At 35.7% G+C, this 24,431-nt stretch overlaps 1 protein-coding gene and 1 pseudogene across 1 annotated transcript; one reads left to right on the top strand and one right to left on the bottom strand.

Annotated features, from left to right (window-relative positions):
- Nucleotides 1-4,719: 4,719 nt before the first annotated feature.
- LOC122296168 lies at nt 4,720-6,397 on the bottom strand. The gene is made up of 2 exons (XM_043105632.1): nt 5,555-6,397; nt 4,720-5,464 (listed from the first exon to the last, which is right to left on the bottom strand). The coding sequence occupies exons 1-2, from the start codon at nt 5,570-5,572 to the stop codon at nt 4,853-4,855; spliced, it is 630 nt and encodes a 209-aa protein (XP_042961566.1). The 5' UTR covers nt 5,573-6,397; the 3' UTR covers nt 4,720-4,852.
- An 11,563-nt stretch (nt 6,398-17,960) lies between these two features.
- On the top strand, nt 17,961-22,640 carry LOC122296164 (annotated as a pseudogene).
- Nucleotides 22,641-24,431: the final 1,791 nt, after the last annotated feature.

The following is a 24,431-nucleotide window of genomic DNA, read 5'->3' as shown; positions in this document are numbered from 1 at the left end:
CCATATTGACATGACCTAATCTTCTATGCCATAGCCAACTAGTTTCATTTTGAGCTGAAAAGCAAATAGCATCTTGTGAGGTAATTTCTTCAAAATCGATTGTATAAACATTATTGTTTCTAAAAGCAATAAAACAAATATTACAATCATGATCATTCAAAATAATGCACTTATCCAATTTGAAAGTAACTGTAAATCCTTTATCACATAATTGACTTATGCTCAAAAGATTATGTTTTAGACATTCAACAAGTAGAACATCTTCAATTATGAGAAAAGATTCATTACCAATTTTACCTATTCCCACGATCTTCCCTTTCGAGTTGTCTCCAAATGTCACGTGTCCTTCTTCTTTAGATCTAAGATCAAAGAACTTAGTCTTGTCTCCCGTCATGTGTCTTGAACATCCACTATCTAAAAACCACTTGTTTTTACTTGTAGATGACTTCATGCATACCTATAAAAACAATTAAAATGATTTTTCTTGGTACCCAAGTTCTTTGGGTCCTTTATTTATTAGTATTAGAAGAAACAAGATTTTTAGGTACCCATATGGCCCTAATAGTCATTGTATGATTTCTTCTAATAGGACAAGTATGATAATTATGATCATTTCTATTACAGAAATTGCAAATAGCATGTGACATATATGAAGAACTTGAATGATTATAATAATATCTTTTTTTGACAAAATTATTTTTATGAAAGGAATTTTAAATATTGGTCTTTGATGTAGAAGGATTATCAAAGAAATTTTTATAAGGTTTGTATTTTTGTTTTGGCATATATCCTAAACCTGCCTTGTCAAAAACACATCTTTGACTACTAAGAAGTTTTTCAAAATTTCTTTTTCCATTCGTAAAGTTTTCAACAATATTTTCTAAATCGGTTTTCTTCTTATTCAACTCAAGATTTTCATCTTTCAAAATGATACTTTCTTTTCTTAAAATATCAATTTCGTTTGTTAAAGAAGAATTTTTCTTTTTCAAAGCAGTATATTTGATACCCAATTTTTCAAATTCTTCATAAACCTCTTCTAAAATATTTTGTAATTCTTCATATGAAGGATCTTCAATATTATCAAGATTTGTTACCTCAATGTCATCTTTAGCCATAAGACAAAGATTTGCTGATTCTCCATTGCTTGCTTCACTATCTGAGCTACTTGAATCATCATCCCATGTAGCTTTCATTGCTTTCTTGCCCTTGTTTCGATCTTTCTTTAGTAGAGGACAATCTGGCTTGATATGACCAGGCTTATTGCATTTATAACAAATTAAAGTGTCATTTTTACCTGAATCTTTCTTGGAAAACTTTTTGAAGGATTTCCTCGAAGGAGTTTTATTTTTTTTTAAGAACCTCTGAATTCTTCTTGTTATCATCGCAACTTCTTCATCTTTGTCTTCATTTTCCTCATCGTCATCACTTTCACTTTCATGAGGAACAGCTTTAAGTGCCAAGCTCTTTTTTGACTTTCATTCTTCTTCTCCTCTTTTCAATGTGTACTCATGGGTAATAAGTGACCCAATGAGTTCATTCACTTCGAGCTTCTTGAGATCTCTAGCTTCAAGAATCGCTGTCACTTTTGATTCTCAACGTTTTGGTAGAGAGTTGAGAATTTTTCTTACTATCTCCACCTTGGAATAAACTTTGCCAAGAGCTGTCAAGCTGTTTATGATGTTAGTAAAATGAGTGTGCATACTAGAAATAGATTCATCATCATTCATCTTAAACATTTCATATTCATGAGTAAGAATATAAATTTTTGATTCCTTGACTTGCGAAGTTCCTTCATAAGTAACTTCCAAGTTATCCCAAATTTCTTTTGCCGTAGCACAAGTCATTATTTTATTAAACTTATTTCCATTGAGAGCATTAAATAATAAATTCATAGCAGTTAAATTCAAAGTATAAAGTCTATCGTCTTCACGATCAAACTCTTCTTCTTCCTTTTTGACCTTTACTCCATCAACTACTTTTGTTGGAATATAAGGTCCATTTACAATACATTTCCAAATTTCTCGACCTTGAGCCTGAAGAAATATTCTCATTCTAACTTTCCAGAATGAGTAATTATCTCCACAAAAGAGTGGAGGCCGACTCCTAGATTGACCTTCACCAAATGAAGTTGAAATGTTAGTCATAAGATCTTAACTCAAAAGATAGTTAATCTTATAATAGAGCTCTTAGCTTTGATACCAATTGTAGCCCAGATGACGAACACAAGAGGGAGGGTGAATTGAGTTGTATTAAAAAAAATAACACTTATAAATCAAATATATAATATAAAATATAAACAAAATATGAAATAACAATAAATATAAAGAGTAAGGGTAAGAGAGAAGCAAACTCAGTATGTTAATGAGGTTCGGCCCCACTGCCTACGTCCTCGCCTCAAGCTACCCCTTGAGGATTCCCGAATTCACTATTCAATCTCTTTCAGGTGGAGATAGAAACCTATTACACCTTTGAACAACACCGCTACAAAGGATCCGTGTAGAACATCCTCTACACTTGCAATCACCTTACACGTGGTGATTCAACTATTTCCCGTGTAGAATACTTTCTACATGCACAAGGGTTATACACACCCATTTTTCTGATACAAGAGTTGATAGTGGGTAGATTATCAGAAAACACTCCTCAATGAGTGAAATAAGAACAATACAGCGTAAACTATATCTCTCAAAATGAACAAGAATTAAGGCTCAATGCTTAGAGAAGAAAGAATGAAAGCTTTGAATGAATGTTGTATGTTCTAAATCTTGTAAATGTGAAGCTCTCAAATGATCTATTTATAGGCATATGAGATTTCATATTCAAATTTAAAAAGATTCACATGTTAAAGACAACATCATTCACTTTTTCAAAAAATTCAAATAAAAGGTTCTTCTTTTTCAATTGTCAAAGACAACATCATTCATTTTTCAAAAACTTCAAACCTAATCTTTTACTTTTGGCATATGACAAAAGGAGCACACTTTACTTTTCAAAAGATTCAAACCTAATCTTTTACTTTTTGCATATGACAAAAGGAGCATATTTTACTTTTCAAATTTTTCAAACAAAATCATCTACCTTTTGTATAAGTCAAAAAAAGCATCAATCACTTTTGAAAATATTCAAATAAAACATGCACATGTGAAAGATGACAATCAATCATCTTTAATATTTTCAAAGTTCAATCCTTTAATCAATGTATGCACATGTGAAAGATGACAATCAATCATTTTTCAAAATTTTCAAAATATTCATGCACATGTGGAAAATGTATTTTAATGCTTTATGATAAAATATTAATTTTTGAGCCTTAATCCTAATTTCTAATTTTTAAGAGATTTACATATTACTCTATGACTTTAATGTGAATTTGTTCCCTTCTTGCTCATGCTTGGTTCTTTGATGTGCTTGACTCCATTGTGTGGACAACTTGAGCTTGAGACTCTTTCATTCTTTGAATTCATTTGTTATCATCAAAATCCATGTGTAGATATATAATTACACAAAGCTTGAAACCTTATGTTCAACAATCACAAAACTGCAGCCCTCTTAACATTGCTAAAACTTGAACATTTTCTAGGTTTGTCATCTCATTTTCTATCTTACTGCATGCTATAATAACATCCCCTATTTCATCTCTTAGGACCACCCCCACACCAGCCTTCCTTTGGTTAAAAAACATGGCACCAACCATATTCAGTTTCAAGTAACCAAATCATGGAGGGGGTTTCCAACAGCACACTTGCTTGGCCTCTTTACACTCAGAAACCTGCAGCTCTTTATAAGCTTTCTGCAATGACAAAGCATATTCAATCACATATTCAATCACCTCTTTATATATATTTGGAGCTATAAAAGAAGTTAAGTGTAGAGAATGTAAATATCTCACTTATACCCTTCAAAAATATATATATATATATATATCTCACTTATATTTGACCGTCAATATTGTACAGCTTGCATTTTTTTATTCATCTTAACGGTTGAAGTTCAATATGAGTATTATATGTCCGTTTTTTATAATTAAAGGCTATATTTTTTAGTTTAATAATTTGATACATAAAGGATAAAACATTCCATAATTGGAGTATAAATGTATTGGCTTCACCTTAATTGCTTAAATTGGTTCGACCTTCTTGGTGCTTGAGGAATGCATAGGATACTTACTTTATATATATGCCACAATCATGATAGAATTGGGGAATCTTTTGCTTATTCAAAGTTAAAAACATTGCTTTCTTCCTTCTTAGAGCATCCTCATCCGGATCCTCATCCCCATCCCTATAATTTAACTCAAAATCACCTTTCCTCAAATTTATCCCTAAATTTTATTCATCTTCTAAAAACCTCCCACATCCCATTCCCTATCCCTATCTCTATTCTATTAAATAATATTTCTCTATTCTTTTTTTATTACTTTTTTCTCTCTCTTCCATTTACAATTTTAACTACTAACTCTTTCGTCTTATTATCTTTTTTTTCAAATATCAATTTCTATAAAATTTTTTTACGGTTTTGACTATCAAATACAACATTTTTTAAACCGAAATTCGTATTATAAAAATAATAATTTTTTATATTTAATTAGTGCATTTTCTAACGTGATGGCCATGTTTTATTATTTAGTATTCTTTATCCGTTTTTTTAATGGTTTTGAACCAAGTCACGTATTGAATATAAAATTTCACGTATTTTTTTCTCGGTATCAGTGGCCTCGTATTTCTTTCATGTAATAGTGGATTAAATTTGGCATAACTTATAATTGTTTCTGAAATTATGGCATCCAATTTACTTGCACAAAAGTATAACAGGAAACTATCATCAAAAGTACAATAAAAAAATTACATTACAATCAATCCAAATCTCGGGCATTACTGCGTCTCATCATGATTTTCCTCTGGAGTTGCTGGAAATATAGCCGTTGCATTTCTGGCATGACACTCACATCCATCATCATAATGCGCTGATCTGATTCCTTCTTCGCAAGCTCCACTTTCTCAGCCTCCAACCTCAGTCTTTCATCCTCTTGACGTAATTTTTTTTCCTCCTTCTCCTTGTCATACTCCATCTTTTCGGCCTTAAGGCGATAAAACTCTTTCTCCTGAGCACGTGACTCCTCTAAAAGAGTATACTTCATCTTTCTAAGTTGGAAATTTTCCTCTGCGTGCTTGCCTTGGGCCTTTCGTTTCCCTTTTTCAGCTTTCCTGCCCATTGGTCGGTCCAATTTAGCAACTTCATTTTCTATCACAGTCTCCGTCTCGAGATCAAAAAACGGATCCTCCGTAGCGGCGGAACATCGAGTTGAGGTCGGGGTCAGGGACGGGGACATCGTCTTCCTTCGCGGCGTCACATCCTTTGTGGCGCGCCAAATCCACTTAGGTTGGTCCTTCAATAGGTGCCAACAATGCTCAAACTGGAAACTGCATTTCTCTAGTGATTGGTACATAATCTTCGCCTTCTCAAACTTGTATTTAAACAAATAAAATCCATGTTAAACCACTGAAAATGAAAAAATATTTTACTTGTAAAATAAGTAAGCGTATGGTATTTTTACCTTATCTTGCTCAGTCATGCCACTTTGATTTCACCCTTCAACTTGAGCTAGTTTCGCACAAAATTTATTCGTGGCCTTTTGAATAACCGACCACCGATGTATTAAGGACTTTATTGTCCGCTTATTTGTGGTTTCTTTATATTGCTGAAAGTACTCAAAGATTTTTTCCCAAAGTTGGGAATGTTTCTGATCTGTTCCCTGAACGGCATCAAGGCTACAATTTAGCCATGCGGAGACAAGTAACTTGTCTTCTTCAGGGGTGAAGTTTGCACCCCTCACTGATTTTCTAACGCCGTTAGGCTCGTTAGGGGGTAAGGGTGGAGAGGCATCGAGTTGAGGATCTTGGCTAAGGAGGTTGGTGAAGTACATATGTCCAGAGTCTTGAGAATCCATCGCTAAAAAAATAATGAAAAGGTGGATCATTCCCATCCGGTTCCCTAATCCTAACATGCGGTTGTCATCATCACAGCCGAGGGGGTTTAATTTACACATTACACAACTATCGCAACAGAATACAAACAACAACAAAAGCATGCAAATCACAAAACAAAAAATATGAGCATTCCCATCCGGTTCCCCATATTGAATAAGACAATAAATGTGGCTCAGAATGGTGTAAATATGGACAACATGCGTAATCTAGGAGTCTAACATCGAATGGCTGCAAAACCTCACCCGAATGGAAATTGCAGTTTATGGAGAGTACCACAAACTGCAACTTGGCCTATTCAAGTAACGATTACCCCGCCATATCGATGGGGCCCCAATTACACTTCTGAATTAACCCCATCATCACAGCCTAATTATATTCCCCCCTCCCCCGAATGACACGAAACACTGCAAATGACCAAACACAGCCTAATTATATTCCCCCCTCCATGTAAATTCTCAATGCTGTAAAAATGAAAATTTCCAAATTCATAGCTAGTGTAACAAACCAAGCCCTTTCGCAGCACAAGCAACAAAGCACCACCAAGATAGCACAAAACCAAAGAACAAAGCAGGTTATATTTACATATAATTGAGGCTTAGAATGGTACAATTTCAAGCATAGTAAAGGAAACAAGATATGATGCTCTCCCATGTCCATATCACAACCTTAAGGACAACATCAATTGAATGCCAAACACAGAATTTGAAAAAGTGCACTAAGCACATATCACAACCTCAATGGCAGATGTTTTTTTCATCTTCATTGGTTTTTTCATCTTGAATGAAAGCACATATCACACTGTGTAATGTATGCACTTTTTTTTTTTTTTTTTTCCATCTTCAATGGTTTTTTTCATCTTCAATGGTTTTTCCTTCCCCTTTCAGACAGAACAAACTAGTTATTAAAAAGATCCTGAAATTATGATGGGATCTATTAACCATAATAAACTTGGTGCATCCGGTTCAAACTAGGATATTTGAGACTTTGAATGGAAAGCGTCAGCCTCTCGAGCATCCATAGCAAAAACCATTAAATATGGTAGCATTCACAAATAATTACTCCTTAATATTCCATGGAAATATCGCAGAATGGTGCTCTCCCATGTCCATATCACAATGCATACAAGCAAAGAAAGAAGGGAAGCAATTTGTAAAGGCAAAAAAGTTGGCTAGGATTAGATGAGTAAATGATAAGGCTTATCTTATCATATTATTTATTATTGTTGGATGAATGTAAAAATAATTATTGATTTATGTCTAAACAATGTTGAGTCTATCTAGAAATATTAGGAGTTGTTTAGATAAGTTCCTGAAGTCAAAATCGAGTTCTGTTAGCAGTACAATTATCTAGAAGAAATTGGAACAGAATTCAGTCTATATCAGAAGAAGTTATCCCGAAGTGTTAGCAGTCCGTCGGGACGCGTTTTCGCGTCTGTTGCTAACCGTCAGCAGAGTCCTACTGCAACTAGAACTCTTTTCAGATCTTCTATTTAAAGGGGACTCGGTTTTGTATCTCTTTAAGGACTTCAAGCCACGAATTTTACAGAGGATATTCTGTGTGTTTATGAGAGAAAATTCACTTGAGAATTTTCATGGGATTTTTCATATCTTCTTGAGTGTGATCGTGCTTTGAGTGGGAAGCAACATCGATTGAGTTTCAGCCTTTGGAGTTCCAGAAGGGAGGTCAACATTTGAAGATCGCCAGAGGTTCTGGCTGCTACCGTGGTAGAAGACAAACGGGTCGTTTGTCTAGGCAAGTAAGAGAGTCGAATTGCAAAGGGTTTGTAATTGATTATTACTTGTAATTGTTCTTCAAATAATGAGATTGACTTTCCTGGGTTTGGCTGCCCCGTAGGGTTTTACCTTTAAAGAGTTCTTTAAAGGGTTTCCCTTCGTAACCAATCGTTGTGTCTTGCAAGTTTGATTATTTATTTTAAAGTATTTTGATTCATTACATAATCTTTATAATTAAGATCTAACTAATTTGTTCAAGGAAATTGGTAGACAATTTCGTGGTTTTACAGGGGTACATTGGGAATTTCAATTGGCATCAGAGCGTGGTTCACTCTTTCGAGTGTGATCCGTGCCCCTGCAATATGTCATCATTGACTGCCCCACCGCACTTCAATGGTGAAAATTATGCATATTGGAAAGTACGCATGCGAGCCTTTCTCAAATCATTAGATGAGCGAGTGTGGAATGCGGTTGTACGAGGTTGGATCAGACCAGAAACAAATATTGATGATTGGACAAAAGAAGAAATCACCAACTGTAATTGGAATAGCAAGGGGCTGAATGCTATATTCATGGCTGTATCTCCAGAAGAATTTAAGAGAATCTCCATGTGTGAGATTGCTAAAGAGGCATGGGATATCCTGGAGGTTACACATGAAGGAACAAAAATTGTGAAGAACTCAAAATTACAATTGCTAACTTCCAAATTTGAGGAGATTAAAATGCTGGAAGAGGAAAGTTTTGATGATTTTTATTCTAAACTAAATGATATTGTGAATTCCAGGTTCAATCTCGGAGAAAAGGTGGAAGATTCAAGAGTTGTAAGAAAGATTCTAAGGTCTTTACCTGAAAGATTTCGACCCAAAGTTACTGCAATTGAAGAAAGTAAAGATCTGGATGCAATAAAGGTAGAAGAACTGGTGGGTTCTTTGCAAACATATGAATCTTCACTTCCTCAAACAAGAAAAGGTAAGTCCATTGCTTTAAAGACTATAGAAGAAAACTATAAAAATATTTCTGATGAAGAAAGTCTGAACGATGAAGAGATTGCTTTACTTGCTAGAAAATTCAGAAAGTTCATGTTTAATAAAGAAAGTGGTAAACAAAAACGAGGAAAAAATGTTTTTGCTAAGAAAAATGAAACTGAAAATTGGAAAAAAGAAAAAACTGAGAAAAAAGATAAAGTTCAGTGTCATGAATGTTCTGGGTATGGTCATATAAGAGTTGAATGTCCAAACTTCAAGAAAAACAAAGGGAAAGCATTGAATGTCACACTTAGTAATAGTTCAGATTCTGAAAATTCATCCTCTGATGATGAAAAATCTTTTATGGCTTTCTCTACTATTGTGAATGATTTTCCTGATATTACACTGACAAAATCTGAAAGTAGTTGTGAATACAGCGATTCAAATGTATCAGTTGTTGAGGCTGATCAAGAACTAAGTTTACAGGAGGCTTACAATGATGTGTGTGAAGAAGTGATTAAATTAAAGAAACTCAACAAGAAGTTGTATAAAAAGTTCACTGATATGGAAAGTGAGAAAAACAACCTGTCTGAAGCTTTAAAAGTCTCTGAGAATGAAATAGCCAGGTTAGAAAATCAAAATACTGCACTAGAAAAGGAATTGAAAAAGGTTGAAGAAAAAACAGCAACACAAAAATTAGAAGAAATGTTGAGTCTTCAAAAAATGAATAGTGACAGAACTGGTCTAGGATACACGACTTCTAAAGGAAAAGAAAAATCTGCCTCATCATCTGCTGCTACAACCTCCAAAGGTATTGTTTTTGTTAAAGGAAGTCAAGGTAAGAGTTTTTCAAATCATGCTGAACTTAAGCCAGTTTATTCAAAAAATCTGCATGATAAATTTGTCCCTACATGTCATAAGTGTGGAATAATAGGTCATATAAGACCACATTGTTTTAACATGAATCAAGTGCAGAAATCTGAAGGAAAAAGAAAAGAGAAGAGCCTACAGACTCAAGTTGATGACATAAGTCAACAAATCAGTCTCATAAATCTTAAGCTTGGGGAACTAGCAGATATTTGCCTTCAAAACAAGGAAAAACACAAGTCAATACTCAAGACAAAATGGGTGAGAAAGAAAGATGCAATATGTCTTGTTGCTCACACAGCACTGAAATCAAAGGAAGATTGTCTGTGGTACCTGGACAGCGGCTGTTCTAGGCACATGTCTGGAGCCAAAAACTTATTTAAAAAAATTGAAGCATCTCATGGAGGCACCGTGACTTTTGGAGATGGGAGCAAGGTTGTCATAGAAGGGAAAGGGAGTATTGAAATACCAGGACTACCTGTGTTGCATGATGTTTTATTTGTTAATGGTTTGAAAGCTAATTTACTTAGCATTAGTCAGTTTTGTGACAATGATTTTTCTGTGCAGTTTTCAAAGGATGCGTGCAACCTATATGATAAAGGTGGAGAATGGGTTTTAAAAGGTACTAGAACTACAGACAATTGTTATGGAATTTCTCCAAAACCATTGGAGAAATGTCATAGAGTCACACTTGATGAAGCTGAATTATGGCATCAACGCCTTGGGCATATTAATTTTAAAAATTTGTCAAAAATCTCAAAAAGAAAAATTATTGATGGACTGCCCAAGGTAATAAAAGTGAAGAAAATAGTATGTGGAGCATGCCAAGAAGGAAAGCAAACTAGAGCCCAACAAAAGAAGATTTCTTATATTCTTACCTCTCGGCCTCTTGAGCTATTGCATATGGATTTGATGGGTCCCACACAAACTGAGAGTCTTGGAGGAAAGAAGTATATCATGGTGATTGTAGATGATTTTTCAAGGTTCACATGGATAATGCTCTTAAGAGAAAAATCTGAAGCTTTTGATCTTGCCAAAAAGATGTTCAAGAAACTACAAATAGAGAAGGAAGTTTCTATCTCTAGAATACGCAGTGATCATGGTCGAGAATTTGAGAATACTAATTTTACTTCTTTTTGTGATGAACAGGGAATACACCAAGAATTTTCTGCACCTATCACTCCACAACAAAATGGAGTGGTGGAAAGGAAAAATAGAGCAATCCAAGAAATGGCACGAACAATGTTAAGCAACAAGAAGATGGCTTTATATTTTTGGGGAGAAGCTGTGAATACAGCAAATCATATCTTGAATCGAGTGGTTCTAAGACCCGGCACCAATCAAACACCTTACGGTTTGTGGAAAAATAAAAGGCCTACGGTAAAGTATTTCAGAATTTTTGGTAGCAAGTGTTATATTCTAAAAGACAGAGAAAACAATCATAAATTTGAAAGCAAAAGTGATGAGGGATTGTTTCTTGGCTATTCCTCAAATAGTAAGGCTTATAGAGTTTACAACTTACGTACACAAACTGTTATGGAATCAATTAACGTAGTTGTGGATGACATTTCAGCAGAAACTACCATGAAGGAGCTTGAGAATATGAAGGAACTGTGGCAGACCAGTGGAGAAGACTTACAAGTGCAGAATGAGGAAGATAATATAGAGGAAACACCACAAAATCCACAAATCAAAGAACCTTCTTCAAGAATAACTCAAAATCATCCTAAAGAAAACATTCTCGGTGAGCTAGAAGGAGGTATGAGACTTAGAAGAAGAGTACTAAATCAGGTTTCTTTTGTGTGTTATTTGTCACAGGTTGAACCCAAGAAAGTCGAAGAAGCACTAAATGATGAAAGTTGGGTCAACGCCATGCATGAAGAACTCCATCAATTTACTAGAAATGATGTATGGGAGTTAGTTCCTAAACCAGAAAATTCTAACATAATTGGGACTAAGTGGATCTTTAAGAACAAATCCGATGAGCATGGTACTATTGTGAGAAATAAAGCAAGGCTGGTTGCACAAGGTTACACACAAGTAGAAGGGATTGATTTTGATGAAACATTTGCTCCTGTGGCCCGGTTAGAATCTGTTCGCATTCTACTAGCACTTGCCTGTCATCTAGACTTCAAATTATATCAAATGGATGTCAAGAGTGCCTTCCTAAATGGAGTGCTACAAGAAGAGGTATATGTCAACCAACCAAAAGGATTTGTTAACCATCTCTACCCTGAATATGTCTACAGGTTGAAGAAGGCGCTGTATGGGCTGAAACAAGCACCTCGAGCTTGGTATGAAAGGTTAACCGCCTACTTACTTGATCATGATTTTGTTAGAGGACAAGCTGATAGGACCTTATTCATAAGAAGATCAGGTAAACAACTCTTAATTGCTCAAATATATGTTGATGATATTGTTTTTGGAGCAACACTTGAATCTCTTGCTTATAATTTTGCAAATGAAATGAAATCTGAATTTGAGATGAGTATGATTGGTGAGTTAAATTTCTTCTTGGGTATTCAAGTAAAACAATGTAAAGAAGGAATATTTATTTCACAATCTAAATATGCAAGAGATCTTGTTAAAAAGTTTGGAATGGAAGGAAAAAGCAATGCTCGGACTCCCATGAGCACTTCAGTGAAAATCAGCAATGACTCCACAGGTAAAAATATTGATCCCACTCTCTATAGAAGCATGATAGGAAGTCTTTTATATATTACAGCAAGTAGACCTGATATAGCTTTCAGTGTTGGTGTATGTGCTAGATTTCAAGCTAATCCTAAAGAATCCCATCTTACTGCAGTAAAAAGAATCATAAAATACCTTAATGCCACTGTTGATTATGGGATATGGTACTCAAAAGACACTAATCTTACACTTGTTGGCTATTCGGATGCTGATTGGGCTGGGAATGCTGATGATAGGAAGAGTACTACGGGTGGGTGTTTTTATATAGGTGGAAATCTTGTAGCTTGGATGAGTAAAAAGCAAAATTATATTTCTTTATCCACTGCTGAAGCTGAATACATAGCTGCAGGGAGTTGTTGTACTCAGCTATTATGGATGAAAAAAATGCTTGATGATTATGGTTTTTCTCAAGACACCATGACAATATATTGTGATAATTCAAGTGCTATAAGTATTTCCAAAAATCCTGTCCAGCATTCTCGGACCAAGCACATTGATATTCGACATCATTTTATAAGAGACTTGGTTGAGTCTAAAATTATATCCATGGAACATGTGCCTACTGAACATCAACTGGCTGACTTGTTTACTAAACCTTTGGATGGTCTTAGATTTGAGTTTTTACGAAAAGCCATTGGTATATGTGATCCCAAGTGAGAGTTTCCTATCCTACTAGTTTAGGATCTTTTTTCCAGTTTTTTTTGTTTTCCCTTTCTTTAAAAGCATAAATGTTTCAGTTTTTTTTTTCCTGTTTTAAAAAAAAAAAATCTTATAAAAAACTGGGTTGGGTATTTTCTTTAAGGTACATGTTTATTACATCACAGGTTGAGCATGTATGGAATTGCTTTAAAAAAAAATTTTTCTGATCTTATGTGTTACTCCTCTTTGTGCAGCTCTCTTTAAGTGTACTAACCCTATAGGTCTTTTTGGCAAAGTTCATCTTTATGCACTGTGAGGAACCTATATGTAAGCATTCTTTTTTTTTAAAAAAAAAGGGGATGCTCATCAAGAGGGAGTTCATGCCTTGAATTGACTAATACTAGTTGAACCTAGTACTTCTTTAAAGAGCTATCTTCTTGCCAAACACAAAGAGTGATCCATATAGCAAAAGTCGGTGTTTATTCATTGCGGAAAAAGACAAACACCCTACACGGATCTATCACCTTGAGTTCTTACAGAAAAAATCGTTGCTCCAATCATTGTGGAAAAAGATGAGCAACCAACATGAACAAAGGTGGTGTACAAACTAGTGTTTGGAGGAGATGCATATGTATCTAGGCCCTAGCATAAAGTTTGACTTTTAAGGTCAAGAAACAAACTCTAGTGAGCATCTTTATAAAAAAATATATTACCTTTCTTTGAACAAAGGTATCAAAAATATAACACAAAAGAGAGCAATAAACAAAAAAAAAAAGAGGGTGAAAGCTCATAACATGCTATGATATAAGTATACTCACTCACACACTCACCTGAACTTTGGCATTACTGATTCTATGAGGAGTGAACATCCACAAAGAGACTGTTACAAACATGAGTGGGCTAAGGATTATTGATTTTTTTTGGTATAGTCTGACTTGATCAAACTAAGATGATTTTAGGCATGTTCCTTTTAAAACCAAAAAAAAAAAAAAAAAAAAAACAAATCTTTTTCTAAAAAAAAAAATTTTTTTAGTTTGTTTTTTCATTGCTTTGTTCTGTTTAAAAAAAAAAAAAAAAAAAAAAAAGGGGGGTTCCCAGTGTGTTGCATACATGTATCGGGTCTTTTATGCCTAAGTGTAGAAGTCCTAATAGGACTCTTTGGTCCAGCACGTGCACGGGGAGGGTCTTCTTTTAAAACACTTAAGCATACCTCTTGGCCTTTGTTTCCTACACTCAGCCCGATTCTCATAAGCCTCCCCTTACCCATTTTCACAGCAGCTTGCTTCCTTCCCCCTAATCCTCCATACACGGTGCTCTTTCCACTCTCATTTCTCCATCCTTCCATCTTCAAGGTAAGTATTTTCGGATCCTCTGTTTTTTTTTATTCTTTTCTTCTCTCAAGTTTCGGTTTTTGTTGATATCTACAGTTTCGGTGAAGGGTTTTATTTTTTTTTATCTTGGTTGTTGGATTGAGCTACACTACTCGGAATTAGGTTGTGTGTATTGATTCTTCTCATTCTATGCATGTATTGAGGACAAATCTCTATTACACACGGATTCTCTGTTTTTTTCTCCCACGGGTGCACACCAAGTGTTTGTGTTTTTTCCTGACTCACCTCTCTTTTGTTTTGGGCACTTGTTAGGATGGCTCTTTCTTATCTATACATAGTAAGGTTTTCTGCACATATTGTGTTTGGGTTGTTCTCAACGTTCAAGCTTATAAAAACAAAAAAAAAAAAACACCAACCCACCTTTTAATATCACATTTTTTTGTCTTATCTATTCTTATCCTCTATAAGGTTTGAGAATTATCTTTCTAAACCTGATTCTTGTACTATTTCAGATGAGATTCAAAGAAAGGGCAAAACGCAAAAAGTTCACTACTCCGGTGCCATCCGAGCACTCTTCAAGTGAGGATGTCCCATCACTTGAACCCATGCAATTAGGCGACACTTCTGCCCCTCCTCCATCTCCATCACCATCGATGCCTGTGCCCACAGAAGCACCTACTGATCGCTTCACCTCCATTGAAGCCGAAAATGCCTATAGGAATACCTTTTCCAAGAGACCCGTCTTGGGTGAGCGGGAGGTAAGCATCCATGATTTTCCTTCGGATGACTTCCAAATTATCCGCCAAATATTCATTGAAAGAGGTTGGGAGAAGCTCACTCATGCCCTTCCTACACCTTGTGTTGAGGTGGTCCGGGAATTTTATTCAAATATAGCCCACTTCAATTTAGATGATCATAGCATCATCTCTACTATTCGTGGGATTCAGATTGAGGTATCTCCTGCTATTCTCCGCAATCTATTTACTCTTCCTGAGGTTGAATCCCCTCTATATCCATATAAGGGCATGGGAGCCCCAACCAAGACTGCAATGCGCAATCTATTTGTTGGTGTCACTGGCCCCAAATGGACTGCCAAGACACACAGACTACCCCTTCACAATATGCTTCCTCAGTATCGGCTTCTGGCCAAAATTGTCTTGACCAATCTCTGGCCCATTAGTCGTCACACTGAAATTTCTCTAGAAAGAGCTTATTTTATGTATGCTCTTGCTACTGGTGTGTCTATTGATTTTCCACGACATGTCATTGATATTATTCATCGCTCCCATGTGGAAAAAGAGTTAAATCTCCCCTTTGGAAGTCTAATTACAAAATTGGCCATGATTGCAAAAGTGCCCCTTCGAGCGAATGAACCCACCATGAAGCTGCCAGGGCCTATTTCTGCCTTAACCGTGGTTAAATCAGCAGCTGTCATCACTAAGAAGCGCCCCCTTACTACTGAGTCAGCATCCTCTCCACCTGAACCATCCATCCCCACCTCACAACTACTTGAGCAACTCACCTTGTTATCTCAGAAGATGGATAGCTTTACAGCCAAGTGGGAGGCCAGTCAGTCCAAGTTGGAGCAACAATTGGCTGCAGTACGCTCTGATTGTGTACAAGCAAATGATCGACTAGTTCAACTGTCCTTGGATGTCCAACACATTATGGCAAGCGTAGCAGATTCTGACGAGGAAGTATAGCCCTCCATGGCTGATTGTTGACAAAAAGGGGGAGAAACGTTTGAGGGGGAGCAGCAGCATCTAAGGGGGAGTACATTTGAAAAACTTATCATGTTATTTTTTTTTGGGACTGTAATGCAGATACAATTGGGCATGTATTTTGATTAAGCTAACTGACCATTCTGGTTTTATTAAATCACAACTCTTTATAATATTCTATACTTTTTTGTGATTTGATAGTTGACATATTTTCAGGAAATCTACATTCATCAAACTGGTTTCGTCATCAATCCGCCAAAGGGGGAGATTGTAAAGGCAAAAAAGTTGGCTAGGATTAGATGAGTAAATGATAAGGCTTATCTTATCATATTATTTATTATTGTTGGATGAATGTAAAAATAATTATTGATTTATGTCTAAACAATGTTAAGTCTATCTAGAAATATTAGGAGTTGTTTAGATAAGTTCCTGAAGTCAAAATCGAGTTCTGTTAGCAGTACAATTATCTAGAAGAAATTGGAACAGAATTCAGTCTATATCAGAAGAAGTTATCCCGAAGTGTTAGCAGTCCGTCGGGACGCGTTTTCGCGTCTGTTGCTAACCGTCAGCAGAGTCCTACTGCAACTAGAACTCTTTTCAGATCTTCTATTTAAAGGGGACTCGGTTTTGTATCTCTTTAAGGACTTCAAGCCACGAATTTTACAGAGGATATTCTGTGTGTTTATGAGAGAAAATTCACTTGAGAATTTTCATGGGATTTTTCATATCTTCTTGAGTGGGAAGCAACATCGATTGAGTTTCAGCCTTTGGAGTTCCAGAAGGGAGGTCAACATTTGAAGATCACCAGAGGTTCTGGCTGCTACCGTGGTAGAAGACAAACGGGTCGTTTGTCTAGGCAAGTAAGAGAGTCGAATTGCAAAGGGTTTGTAATTGATTATTACTTGTAATTGTTCTTCAAATAATGAGATTGACTTTCCTGGGTTTGGCTGCCCCGTAGGGTTTTACCTTTAAAGAGTTCTTTAAAGGGTTTCCCTTCGTAACCAATCGTTGTGTCTTGCAAGTTTGATTATTTATTTTAAAGTATTTTGATTCATTACATAATCTTTATAATTAAGATCTAACTAATTTGTTCAAGGAAATTGGTAGACAATTTCGTGGTTTTACAGGGGTACATTGGGAATTTCACAATTCATAACCCAGGAAAAACCAGGAAAATAAATCAATGAAACAGGATTAAGAAAAAAATTGACAAAGCCACAAAGCAGAGTCTTTCGTAAGCTAGTAAGCTCCAAGCTCGAAAATTCAGCCACCGAGAGAGAGAATGGAATTCACAGAATCGGAATAATGATTTTGATCATTTTATGGGGTATTTTTTGCCCCATTAAAATTTCTTCGATATTTCTTCGATATTTTCAGAAATGGTCTTCAAAGCTCAGATTCAAGCTATCTTTTGCCCCAATAAATATAGATAGATATTTTCAGAACTTAGGTATTTAATCGAGTATGAATCGTAAAATTTCCTAAATCCCAACACAGAATTCCCACACATCCCCAATTTTCGTATAACCCCTTATTTTTTGGGAACCCGGGTTTCATAAGAAAACCCCAGATCTTCAATCCAAAGTTGAACACATTGAGCCCAAGACAAAATTCCTTTGGAACTCCAGATATAAAATAAATCCAGCCTTCAATTCAAACTACTGCCTCGATACCAAGACGAAGAAAATCACGAAGAAAATCAAGAGTAAGCAAGACAAAGAAAACTAACCGTACATACAAGTTCGGCGATTCACTGGTGCGTCGATGGTGCTTGAACTGTGAGGAGCAAACCGTTTACCCTAGCGAGAGGGAAGAACACGCGGGACGGAAGGTGAGAAACAGGAGCCAAATACACGATGCGGATGTACAGTAGGTCCCCAAAGATGGGGATTTCCTGTACAGACCGGAAAGATAGATCGCAAAATGGGGAACGGGATGTGGGGTGTTTTTATTGCAAAACCCTAAAAAAATCCCTAAATTATAGGGAAAACTTCCATATGCAGACCCGGATGGGGATGCTCTTACTTTTCTTTTGAATAAGAGATCATATTTTGTTGAACCAACAAGGGAAAAAGGCTTAAGTTGGTTCGATATAGGATCAGACAAGTCTATATATGTATCTCTTTCTTCTTTAAAGAAGATTAGATTGTTTCAAAGTTCTTAAGAGAGCAAATGAAGGGAAAGCGGGGCAGCTGAAGGAAGTGGCTAATGATCCTATTGTGCTCAAGTGGGAGAGGTGAGGTTCATAGATCTGCTATCAAGAAACCTATCTTCTTCTCATGCAATTTTCCCCTTTACTGCTCAAGAAAGAAAATGACTTTTACTTCCCTGAAAATGGATATAAAAATAACAAACCTAAAGGCTAATTAAAACTCTATTCGGAGCAGTGTTCCCTTGAGTTTTTGGCTGGAATTCCCTTCTCTGTGTCTAACGTGGCTTAAATCCTATAATTTGTTTTTGTTGGTACATTCTACACGCGGTTATAGCTGCCTGTTTTTATTTGTTTCTCTCTTCTACAACCCGAGCAGCATGCATTTTGTCAACGCCATACGGTTGTTCTTTCCCAATTTCCATCCAATTAATCATGTTGCTGCATGTTTGTGGTGCTGCATACTATACTCAAGTTATGTGTTGTACTGTTAATGTGTTATATACTCTCATTTGGTGTCAGTGAATGGGTTGTTCTGGTTTTATGGATTAACGTACATGACCTGTTTGCTATATTTATATGTTGCTTAACGAACCATATAAAGAAAACTCAAGCTGCTTGTATTGATACATATTTCTTGCTGTTTTGTGTTGAATGAAAATTCTAACTCATCCTAATCAGTCTCGCTAAAGGTACGTACCTAATTGACTTCTACAGAGCAGAGGCCATTTAAAGCTGTCTGCAGCACAAAGAAAGCAGAGTGCAGGGGGAAAGGAAAGCCATGGATGTTATGGTTGGAAAACTTCTGCAACAACTGCTACTCGGGCTCATAATTTTAGCAGCCACAGCAGCATCTATTCCAAACTCATCAATCTGCGACCGTATGTGTGGAAATATTAAAATCCCCTACCCATTTGGAACAAGCGAGGGCTGTTCCCTTGACAAACCTTTTCTCATCACGTGTAACCACACGTTCCATCCTGCAATACCATTTCTGGACCGTGATATAGCTGTTGAGGACATATCAGTACTAAATGGGGAACTGCGAGTCTCAAACGACGTAGCCCTCCTTTGCAAAGGCCGCCACCGTTCAGACAATGGGTACGATTTCCTCGAAGCTGGCTCCCAGGCTTCAACTGGCAACTTAGAAAACCCAGATTCCCGTCCTTGCGGTTCCAAAGGTTCATCAGCGTATATTGCTTGCATCCCCAGATCAACTGTGGACTACACAGGCATCTCTGCCTTGCTTAATTTGTCAAGTTTTCGCATCTCAGAAACGAGGAACAAGATCACTGCTGTTGGTTGTGATGTTTATACGTATATTCAAGGTTCAGATCAGGGACGAAAGGGCTTCACCACTGGATGCTTATCACTCTGTGACCAAAATCTCACCGTGGTTAACGGGTCTTGCTCTGGCATTGGTTGCTGCCAGACTTCTATCCCAAAAGGAGCAACGGGGTATATTTTGAATGTTCGGAGAGTGAGCAACGATACCTTACCTGTTGGCAAAGAATCCAAAGATCGATCATGTGGTTACGGCTTTATAGTGGATGAACAAGCATACAATTTTTCCTCCTTAGATTTCGTAAACTTAAAGAGTAGGGGTTCTGTACCCCTGGTGCTTGATTGGGCAATTGGAAATAAGAGATGCAAAGATGCTCAGAAAAATAAGGGAAGCTACGCATGTAAGGCAACGCATAGTTATTGTTATGATTCCACCAACGGCCCTGGTTATCGTTGCAATTGCTCGGAGGGTTATCTAGGGAACCCTTACATCCCTGATCATGAACATGAGAGTTGCCAAGGTAAATGATCATATATATACCTTCATTTTTATCTAATACTTAATTGAGTAACGCTATATTCAGTCGTAGAGTGTCCAAATATCATGGAATCATTTTGAAAAAGAGTAGCGGTTTATTATTAAAAATTTAAATTTTTTCATGTGAATTTCGTATTTATTTATTTTTTTAAAGTGATTGCATTGCGCTTGCGTATTCACGACTGCAACTATCATTTCTCTAAGTAAAATTCTTATTGTCATCTTCACACTTCACACACCACACTTATTTTAATTTTTTTTTCATTTTTTCTATAATAAATATATAGTGTGTAAATGATAAATAGAATAATTCAATTAGTTTAATAAGAATAAAATGAAATAAAAATAAAAAAATAAAAAAATAATATTTTAATATATAAAGTGCGTGGTGTGGGATGATGTATAGCATTCATCTTTCTCTCATACTTAATTTAATTAGACTGATCAGTTTAGCTTGCCGATTAGTTAATTGCTCTAGAGTGATGCTATCCTTTATCTATTGATACAACACATTTGCAAGTGGTTTTACATCCCCATAATAATTATTATTATTATTATTTTAAAGTTCGTATGGAAACATTGAAATTTCTTGTGACGGCCGGCTATATATATATATATATATTGTGTTTCAGATATTGATGAGTGCATGGGTCTTTGGAAACCTTGCAATGCAAATGCAACATGCACCAACACTGATGGAAATTACAAATGTACTTGTCCCAAGGGATACGAAGGCGATGGGAGGAAAGACGGAACAGATTGCAGGCCTATAGTACTTGGCCAATCTAATAATAAGATCATCAGCATTGCATTGGGTACGTACGTACGTACATTTATAAGAATTTATTTCCCAACCTCACTGAATTTTACTTTGAAAACTACTGCTGTCGATCATTTGCCTGACAAACATTGTATTTCAAATCTTGGTTGACTCATCTTAATATAATACATATTAGGTTCGTAACCTTCTCGATAGAGATACGAAACTGTCTAATTGGCCGAAATGCATGTTATAACTTTGAATATGCAAATACAGGTGTCAGCATAAGCCTCTTAGTGCTCCTTGTGGGAACTTTCTGGGTATATTGGGCACTCAAGAAAAGAAAACTCATTAAACTCAAAGAGAAGTGGTTCCAGCAAAATGGTGGCTTATTGTTACAACAACGACTCCGAAATCACACAGGATCTATGGATACAGCAAAAATCTATAGTGCAGAAGAACTTGAAAAGGCAACAGACAATTACAACAAAAGTAAAATCCTTGGTCAAGGAGGCTACGGAACTGTTTACAAAGGAGTGTTGCCAGATAACAAAGTGGTTGCAATTAAAAAGTCAAAAATTGGTGATCAAAGTCAGATAGAGCAATTCATAAACGAGGTAGTTCTGCTTACTAAAATCAACCACCGGAATGTTGTCAAATTGTTAGGTTGTTGTTGGAAACAGAAGTTCCCTTATTAGTCTATGAGTTCATCACAAATGGGACACTTTCTGACCATATTCATGATAAAAGCCGGTCTTCCTTACTCTCATGGGACAAGCGTCTGAAGATAGCTACAGAAACTGCAGGAGCCCTTGCATACTTACATTATGAAGCGTCTATGCCAATTATACATAGAGATGTGAAAACTGCAAATATACTTTTGGATGGTAACCACACAGCAAAAGTATCAGACTTTGGAGCTTCAAGACTCGTTCCTCTGGATCAAGCACATGAATTAACTACGTTGGTGCAAGGAACATGTGGGTACTTGGATCCAGAATACTTACTTACAAGTCATCTAACGGAAAAAAGTGACGTCTATAGTTTTGGTGTTGTTTTAGCTGAAGTATTAACAGGTAAGAAAGTAATTTCTTTCCTTAGGCCTGAAAGTGAGAGAAATTTGGCGACATACTTTGTTTCTATGCTAGAAGAGGATCGCCTATTGGAAATTCTTGATGATCACATCTACAATGGGAGTAATGCTGAAGAACTAAAAAAAGTTGCTGATGTTGCAAAAAGAAGCCTTAGTGTTAAAGGAGATAATAGGCCTACTATGAAGGAAGTGGCAGTGGAACTAGATGGATTGAGAATTAAGGAAAAGTAATCAAGGATAAAAGCTAATCACAACAGAGAAGAGATTGAGCAACTGCTTAGTTAGCACGTCCATGCAATCTTTAAGTATTGATGTTAGCACTGGCTATTGTTCGACAGGTACCATTGATAGCATGGGAAATGAAACACTAAAACCAATAGATGATGGCAGATAATCCATAATCCTTAGGGGTTAACACAGGCTCAATCTTTGACTGTTAGGATGATCCAATATTGCTACTATCCGTTGCATCCACTTATTTCCCTGCCCCTCACTCCCCACCATGTTTCTTTCTGTCTTTCTCTTTCCAAATCCTTCCAGCTTTTCTAGATCATCTTTTTTGTGCTGTCATCATCTTTTCTTGTCATCGTCTTTTCTATCTTGAGTCTATTGGCCACTTTCCATAAGCTGGCCTAGCTCCATTGCTTGGATTGGATTCAAATATGCCCATCGACTAAATGGAGATTTTAGTCTCGATCCTTGCAAGTTAGGATGTTAACAGATCTTTCTGTATGCTAAAGTATTGTTAACTCATGTGCTTTGTTGCTATATTGCGTGCTTTTGTATTGGTGTGCTTTTGTATCAGTGAGCAATTCGTTCATGTATCTAATTAGGTGTGCGCTTTTTGAGTATTCGTGTAAATGTATGTCATAAGTTTTTATTCGTGATTTATGTTTTGGTAAATTATATGTATCTTAATGTTTCAATATGAAAAATTTTCTACTTTGTAGAAAAAAAAATTATTTTTTTATCCAAACATATATGTTTAAACATGGAAAAGTAGAATAATAATTAAAACCTCAATTACAGAAGTAGAATATTGGAAACTCGAAGACAAAAGAAGAAAAAATCTAATTATTTTCTCTTTCCTAGAAGAAAAAGAATTAACAGTTAAGATATAAAATTGGTTTTCACAAGTGTGTATATATATTATTTTTCAGTGCGTTACTTACCTATATGTACTACAATATATTTGAGTTTTTGTATCGGTTTAGAATTTATGACGGTTGGTAAACCGTAACTAAATATAAACTTTAGTGACGGTTTGTTTAAACCGTAACTAAATTTGAAAGACAAATTAACCAACATTCGAACGTATGTTAACCATGTTTCCCTAAAAAAGCGTTAAAATTGATGGGAACAAAATTAGAAAGAAAACAATAGCCACACGATGACACCGAAAACAGAGGCAACAAAATCAAGAAGAAAAAATAACCTTGTTTTCCTAAAGAAGCGTAAAAACTAAAAAAGGACAGTGAAGAAACGATGTGTAAATTAAAGGGGCATTCAAACCGAAAAGGGGAGAAAAAGTGAAATGAATAAAGTAATAAAAAGTGAAATGAATAAACGGTATAAAACATGCAGTTCAAAACTTAAAGCCAATAAAAAAAGGTAATAAGTAATTAGAACGTATGTTTTGAATCAGGTTTTATATTTATAATTAATGGTTTTATTTTTTATTGTTCAGTCAATTCGTTGGGGTGTTAATTAGGAGACTTGAGTACTATACTAGAAATATGACGCAAAACATAATGATTAAAATGTTTTATAAATACACATCTATTAATTTTATTAATTTTATTTCAGAAAACTATTATAGACATAAATATGAGGCCCCATCCAATACGTATGTAAATTAAAAATATATAAATTAAAATGTACATGAGTTGTGTCTCATACTAATGTATATAAATTACAAAAATAGAATCCATTGTTAAATAATTAAACAATGTACATGAGTTGTGTCTCGTATTTATTTATTTTTTAAATTGATTGCGTGATACTTACACACTCACAACTATTATTTTTAATTAAAAAAATAATATTTTATTTAACTTTTATCTCAACTCACTATCCCAACTTACAAAACTGGCAGGTCAGGATGGATTGATGGTACATACTTTGATTCTCCAGATAAACATCTGCTTTTTACGGTCACTAAATGGGGGATAATGGAATATTCACTAAATTGATAAATAAAGCTACGTATTTCTTTCTTTAATTCAGAGGAGAATGGAATATTTAAAGTTCTCGAGGAACCTATGGTAAATTAATGAAGGAAAAGTAGTAGGGCCGCTTATAAATGTGGCTATTTGCTAATATGGAAGTCTGTGTTCCTCTTATGCACGGAATTTTCCGTTTCAGTGCAGGTTTTCTATGTGAGTCCATCATAATGGGGAATCCTTTCCTTATCCAAAATTATAAAGTTTTTCTTCTTTCCTTCTTTTGGCTTTGTATACGACACCTTTTCTTGAATCATTTGCTTTCGCGTTTATTGTTTCTTCTAGCTTTTTGCTAGTCTGGGCTTAGTTCTCTTCCATGTTATTCAATCAAGAGACCCTGAGTGCACAATGGCTGCTCGACAGAATGTGTAAAGGAAATTGTATTTTCATATACTCTGTTTTTTTTTTTTTTTTTTTTCAGATTTCAGTGCCCATTTACATGTATATATAG

Source organism: Carya illinoinensis, chromosome 15 (assembly GCF_018687715.1).
Source record: "Carya illinoinensis cultivar Pawnee chromosome 15, C.illinoinensisPawnee_v1, whole genome shotgun sequence".
Classification (NCBI taxonomy): Eukaryota; Viridiplantae; Streptophyta; class Magnoliopsida; order Fagales; family Juglandaceae; genus Carya; species Carya illinoinensis.
Note: the sequence above shows the minus strand (reverse complement) of the source record. Positions and strands in the feature narration are given on the sequence as shown.